At 43.8% G+C, this 27,491-nt stretch overlaps 1 protein-coding gene across 2 annotated transcripts in view; it reads left to right on the top strand.

Moving 5' to 3' along the window:
* The window catches only part of NAA60 (N-alpha-acetyltransferase 60, NatF catalytic subunit), a 265,408-nt gene that overhangs the window by 48,492 nt on the left and 189,425 nt on the right, over positions 1-27,491 (top strand). For both annotated transcript variants that reach the window (XM_069646811.1, XM_069646810.1), the window contains one exon: positions 3,670-3,785. In XM_069646811.1, the coding sequence (XP_069502912.1) occupies positions 3,676-3,785 (110 nt within the window). In that variant the 5' untranslated portion in view covers positions 3,670-3,675. The remainder of the gene's footprint in view (positions 1-3,669; positions 3,786-27,491) is intronic.

Genomic DNA, 27,491 nt, shown 5'->3' with positions numbered 1-27,491 from the left:
GGCACCGATTTGTTCCTAAAATCATACAAGATGAGTGTCTTACTGTGCAAATTAGGTTTTCTACTATTTTCCGGCTCAAACTGCCTCTAAGGGCAGCACTCAGCTGCACTTTGCTTGGAAAAGAAGCTTTTGAACACTGGTGCTGCGGTGCAAAAAGGCACTCCTGGAAACAGCAACCAACAGTCGAATGATTTGCCACAGGGGATGCAGATCTTGCTGCCTCTATCTGCAGCACTCAGCAGCTGCACTGCGCATTAATTGTGTTCACATGTTCACATTATTAATACATAATCTAAATCCTTAAAGTAAATGAAAATTCAATTTTGTAGGCTTCTGCCATTTTAAAATCAGACCCCTTAATCCTTCCATTTTTGACCGATCTCATGAGGTGTGGTGCTCTATGCGTTTTGGGTCTCTTCACCCTGCTTCAGGAGATTCTGATCTGTCTGCCTTGTATCCTTATGTTATTAAACTATCTTTGTCTTCAATGAACGAACCTAGTGCTTGTCATTATGGGCCACGGACCTCTTAAATTTGCTACTGCAAATATTGAGAATTGGTGCCTCCAATGGTTGAATTAATCCATCACTGAGATTTCGCTGTCTTGAGTCACAGGCTTCCTTAAGTCGGCTGTGATTAGTGCTCTGCTATCTGGGTACGCGCAGACCTTTCTTCCTCTCACTTGTTAGGTAGTCATTTCCTCCTTGTCCTGCTCCACTCTTCCTCTGCGGATGCTTACCCCTCTTCCTTCATGCTGTTCTTCCTCCCTTCTGCAGCCCCCTCTCCTTCTCTTTATGCTTGTCTCCTCCCTCCAAACTGCATCTTTTACCTCTCCCCTCTCATCTCTTTTGATGGTCTTCTCCTTCCCTCCAAACGGCTCATATGCTTCTCTGCCTTCCTTCCTCTATCACTTTCCTCTGTGCTGCTCTGCTATGCACTGCCCTTCTCCTCTTGGCACCAACCCCTGACTCTCATACTCAGAGGCGTAGCCATGATTGTGTAACTAGTGGGGACTGAAGCTAATGTAGTTGGGCCCTCCGCAGTGACATTAACGGCGATAAATGCCCACAAGCGCTGCTTAGTGGGCATTTATAGATTTTGGGTAGGCCTTGCCGGCTCAGGCATCCTGTCTACACCTCTGCTCATACTCCATTCTCGCAGAGCTCTTTTATATACACCTGCGTAGAGCTTTCCTGGTTTAACAACTGACTGTGGCCTATGACTGAGAGCTTCAATTGGTGCTCGCTTTAATGGACTATAGTTTCAACATCTATGCTACATGTGTGAGCAGGTGACATGTTCATTAAGCCCAGGCGCGGATTACATTTGTTTCCAATTGAGTGAATTCGTGAATCTCTGATCTGCAAGGCCTGTGTGGATATGCCTGGCATCTCTTCATACATGTCTCTTCATTTACTTTCTGAGCACCACAGATGCAAGCAAATGATTCACATAAGGGTTCCTATCTGGAAAGGGATTCTTTTGAAGGCAACGAAAGGCCTTGCGACTTGTTTAACTGAGTCATGTAACTTTAGGTGGAAGCAGGACCAGAAGTACAGAACATTCTGGGAATTAAATAATCTTGTGCGGGTGTCTCCACATTCCCAGATACTCATGCCCAGAATTGATTATTTTCAAGGCAGGGCATAGGAGCTTAAGGTTGGTGATGGATTGGATTGTTTGGGGGGCTCCTCAGCGTACTGAATCATAAAGTTAAACTATTAGATTTCATTGAGGGATTGTACAGCGGGGTACCAGGAGACAGAGACGTGGTTTGATGGGCACTGAGGCAATAGCTTGCGAGAAGCCACGTCGAGGAGTTAGGCTAGGAGAGGAGGGCAGAGGCAAAAGACTGGCACAGAGCAACCCTTGAAGACACTTTTGGAGTAAAGCCATTTGATGGCTCTAGTGCAGACCCTGATGGCAGTTGAGGCCACCAGCCCAAGTTAAGTCTTGAAAACCTTTGCAAACCCTGGAGGAGGTTGGGTTTGTGGGGACAATACCCTAATGTATTAGCCTAGCAATAACCACTTAGGCAATATCATTCTGAGAAGGGGCTTGCCATGGTAGAGCTGTGAGGCCAATGCTGCCTCCTACAGCCCAGGACCAGGACCATAGCAAAGATGACCTGACAAAGACAAAACAAAGACCAAGATCAAGATAAGAACATTGTTAAAGAAGCATGTTGGCAAACTAAAATACCTATGTGACTGCGATTGACTTGCAGAATATTGGCTTTGGGCAAACACTTAGAATTTAGAACTAGACCATCTTAGGCCCTGCCCGTGCATTTTCTTTATCCCCTTTCCTCTCACTGTTATGCCCAGATTCTTCCCTTTAGAGTTCTACCCTGCCGTATGGGCATTCTCCAGGCCTGCTCGTAATCCCATCCGCCTTTTCTTTCAACATCCATGTTTTTGCTTAAAGGTCTGTATCAAGGGCGTAGGTGTCTAAAAAGCCAAGTTTTGGTGAGGCATGGGAGGTTCATTGAATGGTTGGAAAGGAGGGTTAAGATTTTTAGGGCTTGCTTTTAAGCAGTGAGGGTGTGGATGATGACGAAGGTGTGATTGAGACCCCATTGGGGAGGTGGAATGAAAGCGTCAGGGGACTAAGGGAATGAAGTAAGAGAAAGGATAGGATGCATGGGTTTACTCTGGACTGGGCGAAAGATGAAGGAGCTAAATGTATGTGGTGTGTTTTTGGCAATTGGGGAATATCGGAGACACAAGCTTTCCACTTCAGTAGTATATTATTGGTGGGTTATGGGCAGAGAACAGGTGGTTTAGATGGCATGGGTCCTGGTCCCAGCTCAGACAGATGCGACTTCCCTTTTGTGCACTGTTTGGCACAAAAAATACCTTGTGCAGTGCTTGCAACTGCTGTACATCTGCATTTAATGCACAAACGAAAACAGTGGTGAGGAGGAAACATGTACATTAGGCTGAAATTGATGCCCTCTAGATGCCAATACAACTCTTTTAGGAACTACAGACTTAATGTTTTTGTCCTTTTTTCCCATGATCTCATATTTTCAGCTCCCAGGTGTATTGTGGTGAAGACGTCGGCTACTCTCATGATCTTCACCAAATGTACATTTAGGAATTTGTTCAGTATTGGCACACCCATTAGTTTGTAAAGAAAATCTATTGCCCTAAGCACTGTGCTTTGCCTTTACACGCAGCACTATGTGACTCTGTGCTGGGTACAGTACCCCAAGCAAGCAGCAGTTTTTGCTACCAGGCAGCAGGTTAGGGAGTTTTAGTTTTCTCCTTAATTTATGCATCACAAACATTTTCTAGGACTGGACATCTTGGTTCAACCAGGCATTGGTCAGAGATATCGGTCCTGGGGATACTGAACTGAGCAGAGATCGAGGGAATTTATAATATATATGGAAGGGGTACTGAAGGCATTAAAACAATGCCTACGTTTAGAGAGTGGGTAGGAATTGGGGGAGGCGGTGAGAGTGTGAAAGTGGTTAGAAATAAAGTCTGAGACAGGCTCCAGAAAGCAATGGTTCATAGAAAACATGGGAAATCTGCAAACTGCTAAGGTTATGTTGGACTTTATGTATAGCTGTGCAAAAGAAAGACTGGATAGGCTTGGCAAACCCACTTCTATCCAATTGTTTTATGTCAACATTCTTGAATGTCTTCTCTTCCCCTGTAGGCGTGAATGACAGAGGAGGTCCCCATCACTGCGCTTAGCGAGACAACTTTGCGTCTTCTCTGTCGAGATGACATAGACACTGTAAAGCAGCTGTGTGCCGACTGGTTCCCCATCGAGTAAGTTACAAAGATTGTTTTTTAATATACCTCTGCATTTAAACTGTGTGCATCTCCTTCCATTAATGGTTACTGGGCCAATGTAGCAAATGGGATATAGCCTCAGGAATGAGTATGTGAGGATTGATAACACTAAGATCGATGGGACTGTACGTTTATGTTCCACATACAGTGTACAAACCAAGTGAATATATGTATCTGCTATGAAAATGTAAAGTGGGCAGACTGGTTGCACCCTAGTGGGTGATTCTTCTCGGTCTCCCTTATGCCTGAGATAAACAATATTATTGTATACTAAAGCAGGTCACACTAGCTGTTGTAAAGATTTTAACAGACTGAGCAGGCATACAAGGGAGCCTGTGGGATATCGATTTCTTCATAATTCATAACATCCAGGACATTCCCTTTGGTCCGCTCCAATATTTGACCACATTTTAAAGTGGAACATTGTCATATATTTCTTTGTATAAATTAGGCATGTAACAAGCTAAAAGCACACACACGGGCTTTTTGGGAATAACAACTCTACCCATTTAAGGAAGCTAACCAGCAGAAGCGACTTGTTAATGCATGGAGATAGTATTCACCATCACCAGGATTCATTGCTATCAGAAGGTGCCCGCAGTCTCTCTCTCTCCAGGCAGTAAAGGAATGAAACGAGTGAATAAGTGAGGGCCAGGCTGACATATGCGTATGGTCCTTGGAAATGCTGATTTTTCTATAGTGGCATGTGAACAATCACTTGAATCGGTGGAGTTGATGTTGGATTTAATCACTTGTACCTTGGGTCCATCACCTGGGCAGAGACGGGTTGCCCTCTGCTATATTGCAACGCCATCTTCTCTCTGGACCAACAGAGACAATGGGACCCATGGCCGCAAGATAACTCCTGTAAAACAAGGATACACAGTGAAAGGCATAAATACACAGTGACCGCGCCAAAGCATTAGGCGGTCAAAGTCGAACATGGGGCAAGAGTTGTCTCAGTTGAGACTGATGCAGGCACTCCGACTCTCTCAGCAATCTGTAAGGCTATTTAATGGAGATAGCAGAAACTATATATAATTGGTATAGATGTGGGATGGCTCGTCAAGCTCTTCATAAGGTCCCCTTGCATGGCGCAGAGTTGGAAGATAGGATTACAATGATGGAGGTTTCAATTGATACTAAAAAGGGTTAAGTACAGAGCCTTCTTGAAAGTATAAAATGCCTGGGAGACTGTGTTGAGGAGGCATAGTGCTGCTCTGCAAGGAGTAACGGCTGTGTAGACTACCTCCTTTGAGCGTACTGGAGGATCCGAAATGGACCTCTTAATAGAAAAATGGTTATAAAGGTTAATGGACTCAACTTCACTGTCATGGTTCTTCCACAGGGAATGTTTGCCTACAGTGCCTATGAGACGAGACTGCTGCTGCCCAGTGCAGCAGTGAGAGCGGCGGTCACACAAATGCTACTTTATGGGGACCACTTTGCAATACCACAGGAAGTTCGAAAAAGCAGAATGATGGCAGTGGTGGACTCCAGAGACACTGTTTCTGGATTTTACCAGTGTAGTGCAACAAGCTAGAAAAAGGTTTGATACTGTGAAGAGAAAATTGTGTACTCGCACCAGAAAATATGCATTGATGATCCATGCAGTGCTCAATGTCATGGTTGACGGAAACCCTTGTTTCTTCTTCTGGCCGCAGGAGGCCGGGGACTGATCAGACATACGCCCCATAAAGAGTCCCGGACATAGAGTGGAATGGCTCAGGGACCGATCACGCTTGATTTTGGGACTAGTTGGGAGGAAATGTCCAATCTTGAAAACAGGTTTGTTCAACTGGAAACTGATTTTCTTACTGATATCAGTCCTCAACTAGATATGGAGCATTACTGCTCTGTAGCTCTGGATTATTTGAGAAAGACAAACGGGGATACAAAAGACAGTGTACAAGATAAAGAATACAGGACAGGCGGCATGTTGGTTTGGCTGGAGAAGAGGGAGGAAAAAAAAAGCTAAATATGTAGGAGAATTTGACATGTATAGGGGTGGGGAATACACTTAAATCTGGCAAGAATATTACTGACTTCTTTGCAGACTTGTCGAGCATTGTATCAGGATCACGGGGTGAGCCAGCAGAAGGAGACTGCCATGCTTTCTTACAGGATTTCTGTGTGCCCCAAATCATTGAAACGCAGGTACAAGAACTGAGCAGGCTATTTCTAATATTCTGGTAAGATTACAGGTATCAATGGCCTTCTTTTGGAACTATGGAAGAAATAGGCAAGGGAATTAAAAAGCAGATGCTTAACATGTTTAATGCCAGCTGCGAACGTGGTGAGTTGTCACCTGATATAAGACACTCAAATTTTGGTGATCCTGAAAAAAGGACAAGCCCCCCCTCATGGCTGTTAACTGGTAGGGTAGCGCAGGTGATCACTGATCTTATACACTCCATCCAATGTGAGCTTATATCGTGAGTGCTACCAGGATGAACTCAAGACACATCTGTAATGCCATTTCCACAGCTGAAACTATCCCTGAACCCCTGGCGACAATGTCATAGGATCCTGAAAAAGCCCTTGAATGCTAACTGGTGCAATCTGTGAAATGCTTTAAGTATAATGTGAGCTGGGACAAATTTGATGTCTTGTGTGTGATTTTGGTATACAAAACCGATAGGTGGGTGAGGGTCAATTTGTAACTATAACAATGTTTCCTTTTGCATAGAGGTACATACCAGGGGTGCCCTCTATATCCTCTTTTGAGCGTTGGAACCATTGGAGGAATATTTAAGAATAAATCCTGTGTTCAATGGATTCTTTGGGCCAGTGTTCAATGGATTTTGTGGGCCATATGAGAAGGGAGGTCTGCATTTCACCTGGGTTACATATGGATTTTCCTAGGGAGAGACTAGGTGGTGCAGACCTAGTTTGATGGATGCTCTCAGATAGTTTGGAAGGCATAATTACTTAAAAATAAATGGCCAAAAGTCAATCATGTTTCCAGTCCAGCTAAGAGGACACTGGCAGAGGTGATGTCTGTTCCTGAAAGCAACAGGCATGTCTAAATACCTAGGTACCACACCTAGTGAGGGATGGAACCTGTAACAAATTAAGACACTCTAACTGGTTGACTTCCAAGGGTAGAATTTGATGAAATAGAAGGCAGGCAGCGCAAGGTTCTTTTGCAGGACAAGACATATTGAGTAGCCCTGAGCAAACCGTATAGATCATGTGTGAGGGGGTCACTGACCTTCTGAATGTTCTGCAAATATTACTGAGCATCTCAGTTAGTGGTAGCCGATGATCGCTGCCTGAGAACTCTGTGCACTCTTGCATCTGGCTAGACCTTTAATCCATGGGCCCGAGTGGCCTGCTTCGGTTCCAGGTGGCGACAGGCTCCATTGCGCCTACCACAAGACAGATCATAAGGGCAAGAGGAGAGAGAACAACTATGCTGAACAGTACAATTTCACTTTCTAAACCAATATGGGATAATCTGGATATGCTTGAGGTTTTAAAATTGGAATGGTCATGGAATTGATATTAAGAGGTCGAGCGTCATGTCAGATCTCTTGAGGATTGGATCCCTGCTCAAATTCCAATCGGATTTCAAATACGGGCACATGGCTTCTATAGATTTCCGAGTGCGAGACATGCCTTATTCATGCAAATCGGGTGGTTGACCCCCCTCTAGAAGCTAACTTAGTAGTGGAAGGCCTTCTGGGCATCCCACTACGACCCTTTACATGGTCACACAGATCTTCTCTACACAATCACTAGACAAGTTAATGTGATAATGCGAACATTTATATGGGCACATTTCCTTAGGAAGACAGGAAGAAGGCAAGTGCCACAGAGCCCCAGAGAAGTGGGAATTTTCAGCAAGTTTACGCTTATACAATTCAAACTTCTGCATAGGATATCGTACTCTACGCTGCTCTTGCACAGAATGTGCTGGGCCCTCGAACCTACCTGTCCCCACTGTTACAAAGCTCTGGGCTCCTTCGTTCCTATACTGTATGGAGTGCCCCTGGATTGTAACATACTGGGAAGTGATCTACCAGAACACTGAGAAGGTTCTGGGACGGCTGCTTGAAAGGGACCCAAGTTGGTGGTGGTGGGCATCTCGAGAAAAATAAATCTTGTAGGTAGCAGACACTTTTTATATCCATAGCACTGATGGTAGCCGTAGCAGATACTGCTGTCAAATGGTATGAGTGACATCCCACGGGTAAATATAGAGGGGAGATGCTGGATAAGTGCATGCACTTGAAACACAGGTGCTGGCAAGATAGTTCAATAGGTTGAGCGCTCGCTGCTGCAATCTGTGAGATCTGCAGGTCGCAGGTTCGAATCCCTGAAATGCCAACTCAGCCTTTCATCATTCTGAGTCTCGTGAAACGAGTACCAACTTCGGTTCCCTGACGATGATGTATATAAATATGTTCCATGTACAGCGCGTGTGCGTAACAGCTATAGAAATAACACATCATTATCATTTATTGACACAAACCATAGTGTTGGAGGCTTTAGCCAAAATTCACTAAAATCTGAGAAAATGGCAAGGAGCTGTATAACCTCCTCCTGTAACCTCATCCTGTTGTGAAGTCTGCATTTTGAATAAGGGTGGTGGGGATTCCAAATTAAATTCGCTTAACACATGTAATAAATATACTGTGAAAAAAACGTGTCTCGATTTGTTGTGGTTTTGAATGTAATATTGTTCAAAAGACATGGCACTGTGAATTTCTATATCTGGGATTCTGCATGTGTATTTTAACATGATAGCCAAAAATACAATAAAGTGTTTTATAAAATGTTTTAAAAAATATGTGCAGGCACTACATGGCTGAGAAATAAAGAACCTTCAAAGATAGCTTGAATGTGTAGAATGTTATGCATAGTTACGCAGCAAGTGTAGTGCATGCTCTTTTGGGGAAGGCCGAATCTTACATTTTTCTTATTTTTTTAAACCAAACTGCACGAGACACTTAACCAGTTAGGACCGATATGCAAAGCACCATCCTGATGCCCTGTATCAAGAAACTGGGTGATGAAGGGCGTGGAGGTATTGTGGGGCTTAACATGATGCAGTCCCTGTTTTATTGCAGCCCACGCACACCCTGTCGCATTGGGTCATGAACAATAATTATTCTTTGATAGCAGTGAATCTGCCAGTAGTGCCAAACTTCAAAGAGTATAAGGCAGAGGTTAGTTAGGAAAATGTAAGTGGGTGCCAACGCAGATGTCACAAACAAGCTTTTAAGGGGACGACTGTGGGCCATTTTCTACAGCTGAACACACAAAATGCGAAAACATTTGATCTGGTTCACACTAGGATTGCTCACTGGAAAGCGCAGTCCTGATACCTTGGTTATAGAGTTTACTTTGCACCTTTGCTCCCGTTCCTCTTCTGCTTGAAGCTAATTTCGAAATGCAGAACTGCTAACACCAGGATGATTCTTTAGCTTTAGCCTGATGTAGACAACCATCGTTCCGGACTTACTTTGCAGTTGTGGTTTGGAAGATTGGTATTCAAAAGTGTGACTTCAGTAAATCAGCTTTGTGATAGGTTGGCTTATAGAAATATGTAGCATCAACACATCAACCAAAAAAGAAATAATTGAGGAGGGGAAAATGCAATTAAAAATATTTGGAAAAATGAAAAACATAAAATAAAGTTGTACCAAAAAAAGGGAGAAGGGAAGGGAGTTTTGATCGAGGAGCATAATTTATTTAGAGAAATAAAATACAAATAACAATTCAACTTTCAAAAGGGTTGGCATTAGGTAGTCTGCCTTTTTGCTCCATCAAAACAAAAAATAGGATTTTAGGTAGCATTTTTTTTTTTTTAACAGTTGACTTTTGGCCATGTAAACCACACCCTGCAGCCTGATCAGAGCCTACAGGAAAACCTATTTTAGTTTCTTTTTTTGTGGTAAAGGATTTTATGTCGGCTACAGTATGAGTGACGTTTTTCCCAACTCTATTAGGTTTCCTGTGAAAATACATTTCTTGGAAACTGGCTTTTGTCATTGCCCTAAAATCGGTCAATATAGTGAAATGCAGTATTGGCCAATAAAACGAACCATACGTGTTTTCTATTAGGTCAAAGCAGTCCTTCCTACTCCTTCATCTTTGTTGCCTGAAATCGCATTAGCTTTTAATGTTAACCAACCAGTTCAACTACCAGTTTTCTTCTCTTAGCCTTTGAACCAATTGTATTCATATTTTACTGGAATGTCAACTAAACCCATATTAGACTAGTCCACTGCTCGCTCAATGAGTGTGACGGGGTTACTGCTGCTTAGTTTACATGTAGTCCTTTCAAAGAGACCTATTGGGTTGCAAGGTTGAAGTCTACAAACCTTTTGCAATCGTAAGCATTTTGCTTCACATTCTAAAACTGGTGCCTCCCGGAAGTGTGTTGAAGGTGCTGACAGATATTCAATGGTTAAGACAGAAAAAAGACTTAGCAATATCAAAGTTTTCTATTATAGTTCTTGTCATCCTATTCAAAACCAACCCACTCTTCCTCCTGATCTGCCCTACAGTGGGCATACACCCAAACAGAGCTTCAAATAAAATGGCGAGGCACTGGCTGCTTCAGGGCATGCTACTTGCTGCCCTGTTAGCCTTTACTGGGTGGTATCCTTTTCCCTGTTCAATGCACAAAGGGATGCCATATGGGAACATTTTACAAAAAACGATTTTGTAAATGAATTAATAACATTATATTTACCTGATTAATGCCAGTGGTTCTTTACACAAACCAGTCTTTCAGTATACCATTTTGTAGAAATGAACATGCCGCGTTCATCACATGATTTATGCAGGAAGAATTCTGCTCCACGACGAGTCGACACAGAGAGGCTTTTGCACGCAGCATTATACGAGAACCGCGCTAGTGGAAAAGAAATACAGGCATTTATACTTCAAGGTAGGTTTACGGTCTACAGCTATCATGAGGTGTGGATATTCAGCAAATGTAAGAAAAGATGGGACAGATCTTGAATCAAATATTTTTCAAATTCACAGGCAAAGCATAGCTGCAAAAATAGGGAATCCGGCTATTTGAAAACCAAGACAACTACAAGTCTCTCTTTGTACTAATGGAGTTAAAAGGAAAAAAAACATTTTTTTTCTTTTTTTCGGACTGACTATGCCATCTACCTCATACAAAATTGGGGTCGAAACATTCTGCGTTCCCCCATTATTTTATTCCTTGTAGGCAATTACAGGCCTTAAAAATGGAATTTAATTATCTTCATTTAGGGAAATGAAGATAGATTGAACCCTCTTGTATCAAAAAAATGAGAGATGTGCAGATTATTCTTCATTATTTGCCAGTGGTCCTTACATCCAGAACATAACATCTAAAATGAAACTCTTTTCTCTAGTGAGCAGATAGTGGGTCCTGAGGAAGAAATGTCAGAAGACTATTGAAAGGGATTCTGTCGAAAACTAGCACTAATTAGGGATCATTTAGCCCTATCTAATTATCTATATTAAGAAGAATTTGGTCTCTGCTAGTTGACCCTCCACCCTTCTGTCACTATCTTTCATTAAAAAAAGAAGAAAAAAAAACTGCTATTCGAAATCAGTATTTCCACTCTATTTGTTTTGGTGGTCTGATACACAACTTAAAATCAATGGATTACAGTAGTATATTAAGTTATTTTGCTTTTTTTGTTATTATCACTTATTTTTATGTTTTTGAATTGCTTGTCTTAATTGTCACAGATAATTGATTGTAACAAGACACAAAATATTGATGGATCGGGATAAAATATTTATGGCATTAAAAATGTATATTTTTTCAACAAAATGGTATATTCAAAGACCTTTTTGGTAAAGAACCACTGGCATTACTCGGGTAAGTATAATATTATTCATTTACAAAATAGTTTTTTGTACAATTGATCCCATCTGACACCCCTTTTTGCATTGAATACTTAATTCCCCTCATGTCAATGGGCTATGGGTACAACCAACCCTTAGGGTTTAGTAATCCTTTTACCCTGGCTGCCACTCTATATGTACCTTTAATTGTCTAATGTATTTTAAAAGAAAATACTTGAACAACAATTATTTTTAAATGTGTATTTTTAACTAGTGCAGGTGGCCTAATCATCTTTTGCCCCTTTCAACATCTACGCAGTGCATGTACAGGGAAGGTATTAATTGATAACACTTAATCGGGTGTTGGTTTGTTGAATGAACACATTAAAATGTTTTTAGAAGAAACACATCTTCATAAAACAACATACATATTAAAGTAACATTTTCTTTCTAACATAAAAAGCTTTTTCAAGATACCAGCAGACATCACATCCTGTCTGTACATCAAGTACTATATAAGTTGGCCATGTTACATAAAGGATCTCATCTCCATTGATTTAGAAATCTTTTTCTTATTGCTGTATAAGGGCAAAAAAATAGTAAGTGCACAACATCTTCACACGACATTTCATAATATAAACATTTATTAGTATTATTTTCTGTTTTGTCCCTATGTGCTACATTCACTCCCAACAGCAAACATTGAGCCAACATTTTAAACAATGATCTTCGTTGAGGCTACTGAAACCAATTCAAATAAGGTTTGTTCCAATTAAATAACTTTAATGTTAAATAAGAAACAGTACTTTTACTCAGTACACTAGTTTCAAAATGTATTCCTTCTTATAAAAATACTTAGAATCAGTTTTCTGATAGTACCAGCATTCTAAACTCTCAGGTTACTATATAATACCATGTGCCCTAACTCCCTTAATAACATCTTAATAGCACCAAGCCCACTTACATTTACAGACAAATTGTGGATGTCAGCAAATCATTTAATAGAACATGTTTTGGGTTATTACAAAGAGGCTGCCAAATATGAAACCATAACAGAAGTGGCACAAACTTAAATTGAAACTTTAGTGGGACCAAAGCACATTATTTTAAAAGAATAGAAATTATATATTTTCAGGAGCCCTCACCAAATATCACGGATAGTCATTTTGGGCTCTTTGCAAAATTTGACACATTGATGTTGGAGCAATCCCCGCAATCCCACTACCAAAAAGAGCCACAAATTAAAATTGTGCATTATATACCTTGATGGTGGTTTACATCTGAAGGCTGTAGGTTCTTTCACAATACCTGTTTAAGGAACCAGTACATTGATACACTGATTCACTTTAATTGCTTGCACATTCAAATGTGAAGACCAGATTAAAGTATTTAAAAACAGCATCTCTAAACATGGGAAAGTACTGACCCATTTTAATTTGATACCTTTTACCATTATATGGTGGTACGGTCTAGTCGGAAGAAACCACTCGCATCATTTGAGATTTAGCCACATTCAAACTAAGATCTTGTTTTTCTATAAAATCTATGTATACTTAGATCAGTGCCTGTAAAGTCCTCCGAGTCGTTGCCATTAAAACATCATCATCATCAGCGTATGCCAACAAATATATATTTTCTCATGCCCAAATTTAGGTAAATCACTAGAAGTGGTCAAAAGAACATCATTGAACACATTAGCATACAGGTTGAAAAGAAGCGGGGCCAAAACACAGCCCTGTCGTGCCCCTTTAGTAATAGAAAAAGAACATGTTCGCAAACCATCCTATGTATACCAAACATTAGCTGATAAGTTGTTCTAAAGAACCAGAATACTATTGACAAGATCAGCTGTGACACCAATCAACAGTAACATTTGCCATACTGTTTCTCGGTTCACAGAATCAAAAGCCTTGGAAACATCCAAAACTGAAGCTACAACACAGGTTTAAAACCATTTACTTTATCCAAAATGAGAAATAAATGTAGGCCTGCTCATCAACACCAACCCCTTCCCTAAAACCATATTGACATTCATCTAGGATATTATTTTGTTAGACCCATCCCTTTAAACACTTTAGGATAATCCTACCCATCCACTTTGCTGAAGAATATGTTAGAGATGGGCCTATAGAAGTCGGGATTGGATTTTAAACTTGTGTTTTATAAATGAGGGGAAAGTAATTGCAATTTTACAGGAAGGAAGAAAAGTGTCAGAAGTAATACAGGCATTTGCCACTGAAGAAACAACCACAGACCATAGTTTATGTTGTTGTTTAACAAATAGATCCGTCGGCACAGCATAAGGTCCCAGAGCTTTATACCTGCAACCAATAAGCCATCACAAGCTTTTGTCTTCCTAACAATAGTACGCAGATCTTATTTGGCGTCTCCTGTAGATTTCACTTTAGGAGCTGGACACTCACACATTTTCAAGGATAACTTCAGATAGGGTAATGAGCAGACTTTCCACATTTTTCAAGGATTTAAAAATCACAGCTTCAACTGACATGCCTTCAATAAATGGTCCAGACATATTTATAAACAAGTTCCTTCTACTTATAGATACATCTTATGCAGTCTGCCTAACATGACTCTCACTTGAAAGATTGGCAGTGCTACTTGCGCTACTGACTTCTCTACTGGCTTCTTATTAGGAGGTGGATGACGAACTAGTGTATTTTGCATATACTTTAGTAAAGATTTTGCTTTGCATTGCATTTTATTTGTAGGTTTCTCAACCTTGGATACATGATTTTTATGACGCACCTGTGCACAAGTGTTTCTAGGCGCCACAAGACAAGGGAGGGGAGACGAGGAAGACAAACGATCCTACTAGGCCTTGTGACATTCGGATCGTGCAAGTGCAACAGCGAGAAGTGCAGGAGGAAGGGAGAGAGGGGAAGTGCAGGGGAAGTGCCAACAGGGTAGCATGGCTCTGAGTAAGTGCAGCCAGGGCAATGCAGCACTGGGTAAGTGCAAAGAGGCTAGGCGGTTGTAGGCAGTGCAAGGAATACTGGTCATGGAGTAGCCTGGTAGCCGATGAGACTTTGAGGGTACCAAGCAACCAGTCAGCAGTGCAGACCTATAAGTTAGCAAGGAAGAGAGAGGGACAAGGCAGAGTAGAAAAGGAAAGTCTTTAGCCGCTTCCGTAACTTCAGGTGGCCCGGCTCAAGTTTGAGAGGGGCAGGGAGACCGTTCTAGAGGGAGGCACCTGCAGAGGAGAGGGATCTACCCCCCCCACTCTGCTTGGAGAAGCGTCTGACCCTCAGAGAGTTAGAGGTAGCGGAGTGAAGGGCTCTAGAAGGAAGGTATTTAGGCAGAGAGAGTTGGATATAGTGAGGTTCCAGGCCCCAGAAAATCTTGTGGACGATGCACAGAGTCTTGAACTGGATCCTTGCTGCCACCGGGAGCCAGTGGAGAGATTTCAGGGCAGGAGAGATGCAGTCCCTGGTCTTGAGGCGAAGGTTAAGTCTCACAGTCCTGTTCTGGATTAGTTGCAGGGGGCGAAGAATATAGTTAAGACAATTGAGAAAGAGGCTGTTTCAGTAGCCCATCCTAGAGAGAACCAGGGCTCTGAAGACACTGAGCTTCTGGGGGAAGGTGAGAAAAAGTGAAATACCTCTGATGAGGTGCCGCTGGAAGTGGGCCTTCTTGGCAAGGTTTGTGATGTGAGGAGATAGTGCAGTAGAAGATGACACCAAGGTTTTTTTGCCTCCCAGGAAGGCGCAGGAAGAGGGCCCAAGGAGGGCAGCCAGAGCGAGCAAGGGGAAAGCGTGAGCAGGGGTTCCAATACAAAGGATCTCCATTTTATTGGGATTAAGGCAGAAATCATTGAGGTGCACCAACCCTGAATCGCAGATAGACAATCGGGAATGATCGAGGAAGGAGAGGAGGCTGAGGGAATCCTGAAAGAGAGCAGAGTGTCATCCACATAACACTGAAAGTTAGAAGAGAAGGTGGAGATCTGGTGGACCAAAGGGGCCAGATAGACGATGAAGAGTCAGTGAGAGAATAGAGCCCTGGGGGACAACCCATGTGGAGAGCGAGGTGGTGGAGAGAAATGACCCAATTTGGACCTCGGAGGGGTCTGTCCATGAGGAAGGAGGTCAGCCACGCCAGGGCCTGATCTGTGATGCTCAAGTTGTCAGAGTCGATAGATCAGGGTGGCGTGATTGACCATATCAAAAGCAGAGGGAAAGGTCAAGGAGGATGAGGATAGAGGGAGAGCTGGAATCAAGATTAGAGAACAGATCTTCACGGGTGTTAAGGAGAGCAGTTTCCGGGCCTCTGGCTGCTCTGAAACCAGACTGATGGTCATGGAGACTACCAACAGATTCAGTGTGTAGTGTAAGCTGGCAAATGGTTAGCTTTTTCAAGAATTTCCCCAGGAAAGGAGTGATAGAAATTGGCCGATAGTTTGCCAGATATGTAAGATCGGCAGAAGGCTTTTTTTAGGAGGGGGTGCACAAGGGAGTGCTTGAGAGAGGGAAAAGATCCAGTGGCAAAATAATGATTACAGAAATCAGCCAAGGCTGGTGCAAGGGTGGAAACATGGTCCTTAATAGTTCTTGCGGAGCTGGGGGAGTACCTGTTTGATGACCCCTTCATAGATCGGACTTGACTGGAAACATTATGAGGTGTTGTCAGAGAGAAGGTGGAAAAGGGAAGGGAAGAGGAGAGGGAGAGGCGGCCTAATAGGTGTCTTGGAGAGGGAGGAGGAGGAAAGCGCTTTTTAGAGTTTTAGTGGTGAAATGAGACGCCAAGGCTGTAGAGGGGGCCTGGAAGGAAACTGGAGAGGTGGCGACTGCAGTAGGATTGGCCAGCTCCTTGCAGATTTAAAAGATTTCAGCCATGTTAGCAGCCGCAGAAATGCACGCTTGAATATGGACCCTCTTCTTGGGGAAGACCGAGTCTTTATTGCCTTTGGAGCAGGTGGCAAGCGTTTATCAGAGGATGCACCCGAAGCCCTCCACTTCTTCTCAGCCACCCTGTCCTTGTGTTTCAGGGCGATTGAAGTCAGAGTCACACCAAGAGTTGCAATTACATCCAAGTGTGGCACATGCTAACATTCACAATCTTATTAGGTGCGATGCAGGCCAATGTTCACAACTCTATCCAAGTGTGGGACATGCTAACATTACCAATTTCCATTTAGGTGTGGCACTAAGACTAAACAGAAGAGACCACATCATTCCAGCACAGAAAAGCCTACAGTGGTTACCAGTAAAAAAGCAATCTGCATTGTCCACAACGCCTTGCACAAATGAGGAGCGGAATTCCTCCAAGACAAGATCAGCCGGTACCGCCCAGGAAGGGAATTGATCCAGCAAAGACCTACAAATAGAGGCAAAATACTAGAAAAAAAGGAAATTCGCTGGAACAGCATTCTCAAGTCTATGGCAACATCTGGAACAACATGACCAAAGAAATTAGATTCACAGAATACCATAACATCTTCAGGAAATGTCTGAAAACGTGGCTACTCAGCAGACAATGTCAACTTTGAAGGGCCACTAACAACCACCCCACAGACAACCTTAGAGGAGACTAGATGGGCCAAAGAACACAAACCAGAACCTGGCTAGATACTGTTAAGCGGCAACCAAAGAGCCGTACCAGGGGCTCCAACAAACTGACCGACTTACTAACCCATTTTCCCCTTCCTGCTCCTCCAACATAACTGACACAACTAAACCAAAGCTAGGAATAGCCACACTACACATAAGCGGAGAATCAGTACTATGTTCAAACCTAACATCTGTAGTGAGCTAAAGCGTGGTTGACTCTTCCTAAGGGCAGTCCACCCAAGAACAGGTCAATTGGCTGTGTTTGTGCTGGTAGAGGGACTCCCAGACCTTCTTTTGCATCTCTAGATGCTGAAGCATACCTAGAGTGAACCACCTACATGGTCAACAAATCCATCTACAACGCAACTACACACCAAGATACCAGATTAACTTACTGCTACTGGCACCTCTGACTCTGGATCCCTCATGAACACTTTCTAACCACGTGCACAACCTAACCCAGAATAACCCACAATAACCCACACAACACACTAACACGAACACCAACACAAAACACTACCACACACCGAGGCTCTGAATTCTACCCATACGTTTACTATGCACGAGGCCTCTGGCACTAACTACCACATGCAAAACACTCACAGATTTCAGTTCCTCCTGGTTCTGGACCTATCCTCTGACCCTAACCCCACTAACCTCCCCGCCCCTCTCTTGCAGAGCCACGCAAGCAACTGGAGACTTCCCCTGGGTGGTAGCGGTGCGCAGTATAAATCAACATAACATAGGGTAGCAACAAGAGCTTGTTCAAACAACCTTTTTAAAGTTCATCTGAACATTCAGCCAACCATAAAGCACATGTTTTTCATGATACCTCGGGGTCTGGTGCGCATTGCAAATAAATAAATAAACAAACAAACATACAAGCAAATGTTAGAGGAACACTCGATTAGCTCAAGGCACTGCCATAGTTCCAATTGCCCCACCCCTGCCCTCTGGTCAGTGTTGAATAACTGAGTCACTCCATATGATAATTTAGATCTATGTACCACAGCTAATGTAATGCAGGAATGAAAAGCTTTAAAAAGTCAGCAGGACATGGTGTAAAAATGTAGGTTTAAATTGAGGAAAGGAAGCATTTACAAGTCTTGCACAGCCAAGTAGCTTACTTCAAGCCGTCGGCCGTTAAATTAACCAGCGGAAATCGGCCTGATATTTTTAATGGGGATGATGAAACCTCTGAAGTTTAGCAGCTGAGGTTGAAGTCAAAATAAACGGAGCACTTGTGACGAATCTAAGGATGTCGTCCCTTCTCCCCTAGGGGAAGACCTTTGCCATGGCAGTCGATCCACAGTACAATTATCCCCCTGGGGTGGTGCACCAAGGGAGGATCACATGGGGGAGGGACTTGCTTATCGGATTAGGGCTGACCATCTTCAGAGAACGCGGTATGCCTCCGCATTAGTACCCCTAAACCCCTCTCCGATGTTTAATCCCCCACCTTCTTGTGATTAGGCCAATATCTATTATTGTCAAATTAGTCCATCTAAAATACTTAACAAGGTTCAAACTTCAGAAAATGCATCTGACTCTTTGACATGTACTGAGAAGATTGTGATGATCAGGAGTCCAAGGATTACGATCGTGAAACAGAATGAGTGCTGTAGTTTTCCAGCTAAAGTGATTGGCCCAAAGAAACTCCTTTTCCCAATGCAGAAGTTTAAACATCAGACAGCTGAGATGGCAGCGGCGAGCAGGGTGATAGCCAGCTGGTGGGAAGCTGAGAGCGGAGGAGGAGGGGAATGTGAGCAAGGTCCCGGAAGCCAGGACTGCTCATGTTGTTACCAGCAGGAACCTCTGGGCTTCCCGAGCACTGGTGAAGCGCCCAGCAGAGAGGATGCACCGCCGGGAAGAAGGAGATGCTGGGAAAGCTGCTGCCATTTCGACAAAGCCACAAATGAGAATGCAGCCTCCAGAGAAGCTGCGGCTGCTCTGGGAAATGCTGGTACCTCCCTGAAGGAAGCAAACAGGTACACGGATTGCCCAAGTGGCGCAGGAGGTCCGGGGGATCAAGGGGGTAAAGGCTGCAACAAGAGGGTCTGGAACCATGGGAACCGAATGAGTCTGGGACACACACCCATTTGAAAGTCAGAAACAAATCTGAACATTGCGAGTCTGGGACCTGTACTCCTATGAGAAACTGAAACAAAGCCAAACCAAATATTGTGAATCTGGCACCCGCATGCAAAAGAAGACAATCCACTTTGGGACAGTTGCTTGGCAGGAGAGTAAACCAAGCTACTGTGAATGTTACGAGTCTCAAACTCACAGCTGGGTTTGTTTATTCGTAAAGGAGCATGTGAAGGTTGACAAACTGGGTAGAACCTGAGATGAGCAAGTATATACATCAGCCCAGTATTGCGTTAAGTTGCCGAGTGTATTATTGAATGTGTAGGAAGGATATAATAGTCCGTACTAGACCGGGTATCCATCTAATAAAGAAGAGCAGGCTGATTACATAATAGGATATACTGTTCTAATGGCGCGTGCCTTGATGGCCCTACAGAGACTTATTCTCGACTCTGCTTGTTTCATGGCCATTTTGGACTTGGTTGTTAATGCAACGAAGTCTGCAGTGATGGCATGTCATAGTGGCAGGGGTATGGTGAAGTTCAAGGCAATGTATTGTGGGGGCGCTCTGATCCTGAGGGTCGATAATTTCGACTATCTGGGGGTCAGGTTCACATCCAAGGATTAAGTTCAAGACCCTCTGCATTGTCCACAAGACCTTATGGGGCCTGGGTCCGCAATACCTTCAACTCTCCCTTCAGAAATACCTTCCTACTCGAGTTCTTCACTACTCCACCTCCAACTCCCTCAGGGTCATTCGATTAGCCAAGCAACAAGTTGGTGGTAGATCTTTCTTCGGCTGGGGCCTGTCTCTGGAACAGCCTCCCTGCCTCTCTGAAACTTGAGGACAACCATCTTCGGTTCCGGAAGCACCTCAAGACCTTCCTATTTGCTTCTGCCTTCTCTCTTCTTCTCCCCTGCTGATCTGTTTCCGCCCTGCCTCCTGGCAACCTTTACACTTGGGTCTGTATCTGCAACCCTACAGTCCCATTACCTGCACTTATACACCCGTTGTTGGCGCTTAATTCTTGCTCTTGCCACCTGCTAGCCGCACTACATGTTTGTTGATCACCTATTCAGCACTTTCCACTCCTCCTTTTCCCCTTGCACTTCCACCCCCCCATCCCCTGCACTTGCACGTTCTCAATGTCACTGGGCCTAGTAAGATCGTTGTTTTGTCCTCGCTTGTACCCCTCCCTTGATTCATGGCGCCTTGAAACACTTGTATATGGGCGCAATATAAATAAAATATCATATATCATGTCCAACTTTGGCCCAAACTTGCATGTGAGCAAACAGACAGCTCGCTATAAGCAAGCTATGGGAGGCGTTACCAGGTCAATTGGTATGTTTAGAGGTAAACAAATCGACCTGTTGCTAAATTTGTACAATGGTAAAGCAGCTTCTGTTGCCAGATTTTGGATCGAGTTATGGGGATATTCTAACACCAATTCCCTCCAAGTAGTGGGGAAATACTTTTTTTTTTTTTAAAGTATTTTGGCCTTGCCAACATCTACCCCGAATTTCGGGGGAACATTTGGAACTGGGCTGCACACTTATCGGGAATGTGATCGCCCTGATGCCTGTTGTTCACTGGCTTAGGCTATTGGGAAATGAAAAAGCAGTCCTTATTCATGAGTTAATTAACTTCATGATTGCCAAAGATATTGGTGGAAAGGTTCCGTGGCTGAGTCACTTCAAGAAAAAACCTTTGAAAATTCACATCACTTAACTTGCACCCACCTCATAATGTTGTATCGCGAGGGTAGCTGAGATTGTTGACTAGCCATTTCTGTGATCATGTAGGCTGAACAAGAGAGAGTTTGGAGCAGATGAAACCTAAGATGAGTAGGTGGTTGACCATCATATCTCCATGCATACAGAAATATTTATCATGGGCTGAGTCACCAGGGGACCAAGTTATTTTAACAAGGGCAAGGTTTGACATAATCTCTCTCGCCCCTGCTCTTGCTGAGCTCTGCAACCACTTCTTTGCTACTGGTTCTTTTCCATCCTCCCTTAAGGACTCCCGTGTGCACCCCCTCCCTTAAAAAACCCTCTGCAGACCCTTCCTGCCCAGCCAACTACCGCCCCATTTCCATTACCCCCCTTTTGGGGCAACTGCTTGAGAAGTTGGCCCTTCCCCAATGCAACTCTCATACCAAACTTGTTGGAGGTCCATGACCACCAGTCTGGATTCTGAGTATCGAAAGGCACGGAAACTGCTCTTTTGAACACCCGTGAAGAACTGCTTGCATCCCTTTGACTTCAATTCCCTTGCTGTACTTGTCCTCCTTAATCTCTCTTCTGCATTTGACACAGTGAACCATTCCATCTTCATAAAAAGGCTCCTTGATACCCTTGGTATCTCGGAGCGGGCACTCGACTGGCTTACCTCTTTCCTAACTGACCGATCCTCCAAAACCATTCTTGGCCCTTTCTCCTTCCCTACTTCCTCCTCCACCTGTGGTGTCCCCCAGGGCTCCATTCTTTTGCCCTGGCTCTTTAACATATACCTTTATCTGCTAGCACGCCTCATTTCCTCCTTCTCTCCCAACTTGCAGTGCTATGCTGACGACACACAACTCTTCTTCAAGCTTCCTCATGACACCCTTGCATCTTCCTTCATCCCTGACGGCCTCTCTGCCATCCAGGCCTGGTGCAGTGCCAATGACCTCTGCCTCAATGCCAGCAAAACAGAGAGTCTCCCTATCAGGTCCCCTGCACCCCATTTCTTCCCTTGACTCTGGCCCTCCTCATGGGCTCTCCTCTAGCCCCCTCCTTTTGAAGGCAGGAATCTTAGTCCTCTTCGATTCCTCCCTTTCCTTCATTCCTCATATTCAGGACATTGTCAAGAAGTCCCACTTTCAGCTCTTTCTTCTCAAAGGAACTCTACCCTTCCTCACCTTCCCCAAGATACTCAATGTGACCCATGCTCTGGTTCTCTCCAGGCTAGACTATTGTAATAGCCTCTTCCTTAATCTTCCTTCGTCCACCCTGCGACCCCTCCAGCTAACCCAGAATAGGGCAGCAAGATTTATCCTTGGCCTTAAACCCAGGGACCACATCTCTTCTGCCCTGGGCAGGAGCCCCCCTGGCCTTCGCCAAGCTGCCGGAGCTGCCTTAGCCACAGGGCCGTGTCCGTTGCTGCAGGAGCAGCTAGACCCACGATCATCTCTACGCACGAGTGGGATTGCTGCCGCTGCCACAGACGTAGCTTTATTTCTGTAAGCATCTATGCCATCTTATCTTCTCTCAGGGCCTTGCCCCACATCTTGTGGCACTGTGCTCCACATGGAGGGCCTATTCCAAGGTATACGAGCAACGTACAGAAATCTAAGATGGCCGCTGCAGTTTGGTTCGATACCTCGGATTCTTGTTGTCACGGTTGCCTAGCAACCAGTCCAGGTGGGCTATTTAGCCAATTGGGGCCAACAGGAGACGGCAGCCGGCCTCCTCCAACCAAGGCCGACTAACTAAGGCCATTCACCGGTCTATGCCAGTCGTCTGCTGCGGCGCCAAGGGGCCATCCATGCTGCCCGTTTGCACACGGTAAGAGTGGATCCGACTATTATTGCCTTCCTCATCCGTGATCTACCTTTGATCTATCTGGCTTTCTGATCCCAACGAGCCAATATCAAGCTGAACTACTGAACCATGTATTACGGTGCTCGCCACAACCCTACTGCGAGCTGCCCAGTCTGTTTACTCAGACAAACACCTAGTTAGTTACGAACAACCAATTTGCGCCGTGGTACCACCCTCTGCCGTGGAACTGCCATTGCCCCATTTACTCGACCAGCAGCTATCCTGACTTAAACCTTGCTAAGTTCTCCTCATCTTCTCAGCCTATTTTGCTGTGTTGGCCCTCGGCCCCTTTGCCTTTTCTATCTATCTGCCATAATTGACAATACTGGCAGCTCTTCAATCTGGCCCTCATTAGCAATCTGTGTAGAAAGAATTGGGTGGACCCTATTTCAGGGAACACCACCTTCAGGGGTCAGAACTATCCAAAGCAGGAGGAGCACAACAAAGGTGGTGACCCTGTCTCTTAATAATGTAATCTAAAGTTTGGTGTATCTACGGCAGTATGGATCTTTTCCCAAAACCAGGGATTCAATCTAACATCTGTGTTAATAGAGATTCATTATTGTCGCCTGCTGCAATATAACTAATATGCAACACAAGTCCTGAAACCATATGAATGTAACATAAAAAGTTTTATTAAAGAGAAACCGGTATAAAAGCTATACTAAAAAAGATCTTTAACTAAGAACAATGATAAAGACATACAAATTGTCATATAATAACGTACAAAGGGTTGTGGTGGGGTTAGTATGTGAGTATGTCTTTCTTGTATAACACTTTGTTATTCAAAACAAGAAAGTAGTGTACTATTGTTCACAAGACACTACTCTATCAAGAAATTAGCTTTTTAGAAGTCTTATAGCTCTTGTGATGGGCAACATATGTTTCGGCTAATGGCAGCAAAACAATCGGGCACTATCACAGTGTGTCTGTTGTTGTTGCAGGTGTAGCCGTCTTCAGGACACAAAATCCCTTTTTCATCTCAATGATATTTGTTCAGATTGGATACTTGTGGTTGTTCATACGTGTTTCGGTTTGTAGCCCACACTATATAAACATAAAAACAACTCGGTTTCAAAACTACATACTTGTGCTCGAGGCAGTCTTGGCAATAATTTCTGTAACACACCATCATAGCATACACCAATATATATACACACAGATAAGAGACTAATATAAAATATACGCTATCATATTCTTTCCAAAAGGGGTTCAATCTTGTAACCATATGGAGCCTATAGTTTTCTAATTACAGATCACATTTTTCTTGTTTTGGCAAAATTCCAAAGTTTCAAGACAAATAATGATTTTAAATACTGATCTGAAAGGTGGAATTTCTTTCGTAATTCAATTCGATTTCCTTACAGTTTTAAGTACTTGAATCAGAGGGGGAAGAGGGAAGAAGGGGGAAGAACAGCAGGTCTTCCACTCACCTTATTTACAATTTTCAAATGATTAAATAAGAAAAGAGAAATCTTCTTGGTATTTTAGCTCCTTGAGTCCAGAGGCGAATAACGCTCTATTAGTTGTCCGAGTCTAAAAAAAGGGATCAGAAGGTTACTTATGACCTATTCAAAGTATTATAAGTTGTTTCCTATTTTGTTAGTAAGTGAGGGGAAGGGGAGTACCTGATAGTTTACTGTATCCTTCTCACTCGCGACTTATACAAGTAATTCAAAGTCTTACTTATTAGATCAACAGATGGTGTACTGGCTTCTCGCTGGTACTTCCCGAGGTTGGTTTTTATAAGTCGGGAACCTACATGGTGGAAAGGTAGTGGCGAATAGTGAGAAAGGCCCAGATGTGAATTATTATGTTTATCAAAGAGTATCTGATGTTAACATCAGTCCTTAAATAGCAGGGACATTACCTCCATTTTTATTTTACTGTGTGCCATAAAATCATTAGTGGAACATGTATAGTCAAAACGTGTACATGACTGGATTGTGCACCGTCTCATTGGGGATCTCCTACCGGCTGCCTGCAGAGGAACAACATAAACAGATGAAAAAAGAGGATTTCAGATGCCGGGCGGTACGGTTTAATGAATCTTACCTTGGCGATTCTTCGCTTCTGGGGATCAGTCAGCCGCACGGGAGCCTCACTTCTCTGGTTAACGGAGCATACGCTCCTGTTTATCAGGAGCTTGCGACCGTAAGTATACACAGGAAGTTGTCTTTCAATGTTGGAAAACTAGACCGCTCATTCATGTGCAATACACAGGTCGATCACCGTATTAAATGTAGATTGACATACATTCATAGTTATTCCTGTTTTGTATCTCAATCTGGGAGATACTTATTTAAAGATTCACCCGTGTTGCTATACATTTCTTTTATAGAAAAAAAAGCTGTTTGTTGATTTGAGATGCATTGCGAAAAAATTTCTTCTGTTTGACGATTATTAAACAGTTGGTAGAGGTTGTTTAGCAACAGATGATGACACTAGTATGGGTCAAAAAACAAACTGGATATTAGAATTATATATATCCAAACAAAGTATTTACCTCAAACCTCCAAAGGCCATTAACAAGAGGAAAATGATTGGTTTCACTGAGAAAGACAAGACGGAAGCAAGAACAGTGGAATGTCTATATGATGGCATATAAAGCCATGTGACTCAGAAGGCAGGGGCTGTTTTCCCTATAATACTGTATGTTAACTGCCTTATACTGTATTCTATCTGCTAAGCTTGTCTTGGTAAGATGTAATTACCAGAACAGAGACCATTCCACCGCCAAATTTAAGCCTCATTTGGTTGTATTTAGATTAAATATCCATTTCTGTTCTTTTTTTGTGAGAAGTAAATCTCTATTGCCCCCGTGGGGGTTGTGGAATGATTTGGATAATGAACCAAAGGAGATAAGTATGGGAATGTTTTTTTTGGCGGTAATGGGCTACCAGAGGTTTATTGTCCATTTTGTTCTTGATGCACGACCTATGTTCGCATATTCTTTGTTTCACCGGGAGTTTAGTTTTCCATATGTATATAAGGTTACATGGGCATTTCCTACCGTAGATAGCCCACGGTGTGTTACAATTTGAAAAGGATGTAAAGGACCATTTCGTCTCCTATAGATCTATTGACTTCATGTTCCTTGTGAGAGTGCAAACAGAGCATGAGCCACATTTAAAGTGGCCTATTACTGGTGGTAAGGTCCAAAGTGTCGTCTGCGAATTATGTTGTTCCACTATTTTTGGGTAAGTGTGTACCAATTTGTCTCTTAGATTTGGTTGTCTTTTAAATGCAAAACGGGGTACCAATGGATCAAAATCCAGAGTTTTTATGATATGCCAGTTCTGTAAAATGGTCTTTCTCAGCAGGTGACTTATGGGAGAGAAAGTCGAGACACATGTAATTTTGTCTAAAGTGTTTTATTAGAAGGATTAAGACATGTGTTCCGATCAGTGTGTTTTGCTCTCCTATAGGCCCTCTGTATCATTTTGTTTGGATAACTGTGGTTCCGGAAACGGGGGAGCGGCTTAGCGGCCGATGTAGTGAGACGTGCTGCTGAGGAGCTCCGGGGCGATCCTGACGAAATCCGAATAAAAACGAGCATAAATTGGTTCCAGAAGACCGCCAAAGTCTCTCCATAGAGACCGGAACACCTGCTGCCCACCCGGCGAAGCCCCCGGAGGAAACCAGGCGGTGGAAAAGAAGATAGACCGCCGGAGGGGAATCGTCCCGCGAAATCAAAATGGCGGACGCGCGAGCTGTGGGAGGACCCCGGCTGCGTAATACAGAATGAGCCGGTGAATCTACACGATCTATACGATCGGCGAGAGGGACACATCCCACGCATAACACACAAACCAGTGTGGGACAGACCCGAGCCTGAGTCAACCCCACGACGTGGAGATCGGTGCGACCGGTGGAAGTCGGATGCTGAAGCAGGGAGGCCCCTGACACGGTGAGGCGACATACGCAGCAGGCACGGGAAAGGCCTGAGCCCCAAGCGATGCCCGACAGGCGACATCCGACGGCAAAAAGTGCCAGGAGCAACCAGGGCCTAACGTATATACCTGCCGGAAGAGTGTAATAATCCTATTACAAGTAGAGACCTGTTAACACCGAGGAGCAGGGTGGCGGAAGAAGCAGGGGCTACGGCACGTGGAGCACAGCCAAAACTGGTACCGGCGACACAGGCAGAGGACGGTTCCCCCGCGATGCCGAACAAGAAAGCAGAAGGGAAAACCAAGCAAGTAAGCATGGAGACTTTTACAAAGGCGTCCGGACACAAACTGTCGCCGTCAGCGGACAAGGCGGCAGCCGCGGATGACACCTCACGCCCAGCGGAAGCCGCTAACGAAGGCACGATACTGGAGGCAATCGCCTCCATGAAAGCATCGCTCGAAAACAAAATGGACCCAGCAATTGGGGCCCTGAAAGCATCTCTAGAAAATAAACTGGATACAGTAATGTTAGATGTGGGCCTTCTCTGCCAGGACGCGAGGAACCTAACAGAGAGAGTGACGGCGACGGAACAGCAGGTGCAGCAAAATATGGCAGGGGTTGCTGTAACGCAGACACAGATGTCGGAGGTACTACAGGGAATTAAGGTTCTGGAAAGGAGAGCGGAAGAAGCAGAGGGGAGAGCGCGGAGGAACAACATCCGCATAATTGGAATTCCGGA

Source organism: Ambystoma mexicanum, chromosome 2q (genome assembly GCF_040938575.1).
Source record: "Ambystoma mexicanum isolate Mex_15411 chromosome 2q, UKY_AmexF1_1, whole genome shotgun sequence".
NCBI classification, from domain to species: Eukaryota; Metazoa; Chordata; class Amphibia; order Caudata; family Ambystomatidae; genus Ambystoma; species Ambystoma mexicanum.
The sequence above is the reverse complement of the archived record's forward strand: the minus strand, read 5'-3'. Positions and strand labels throughout refer to the sequence as shown.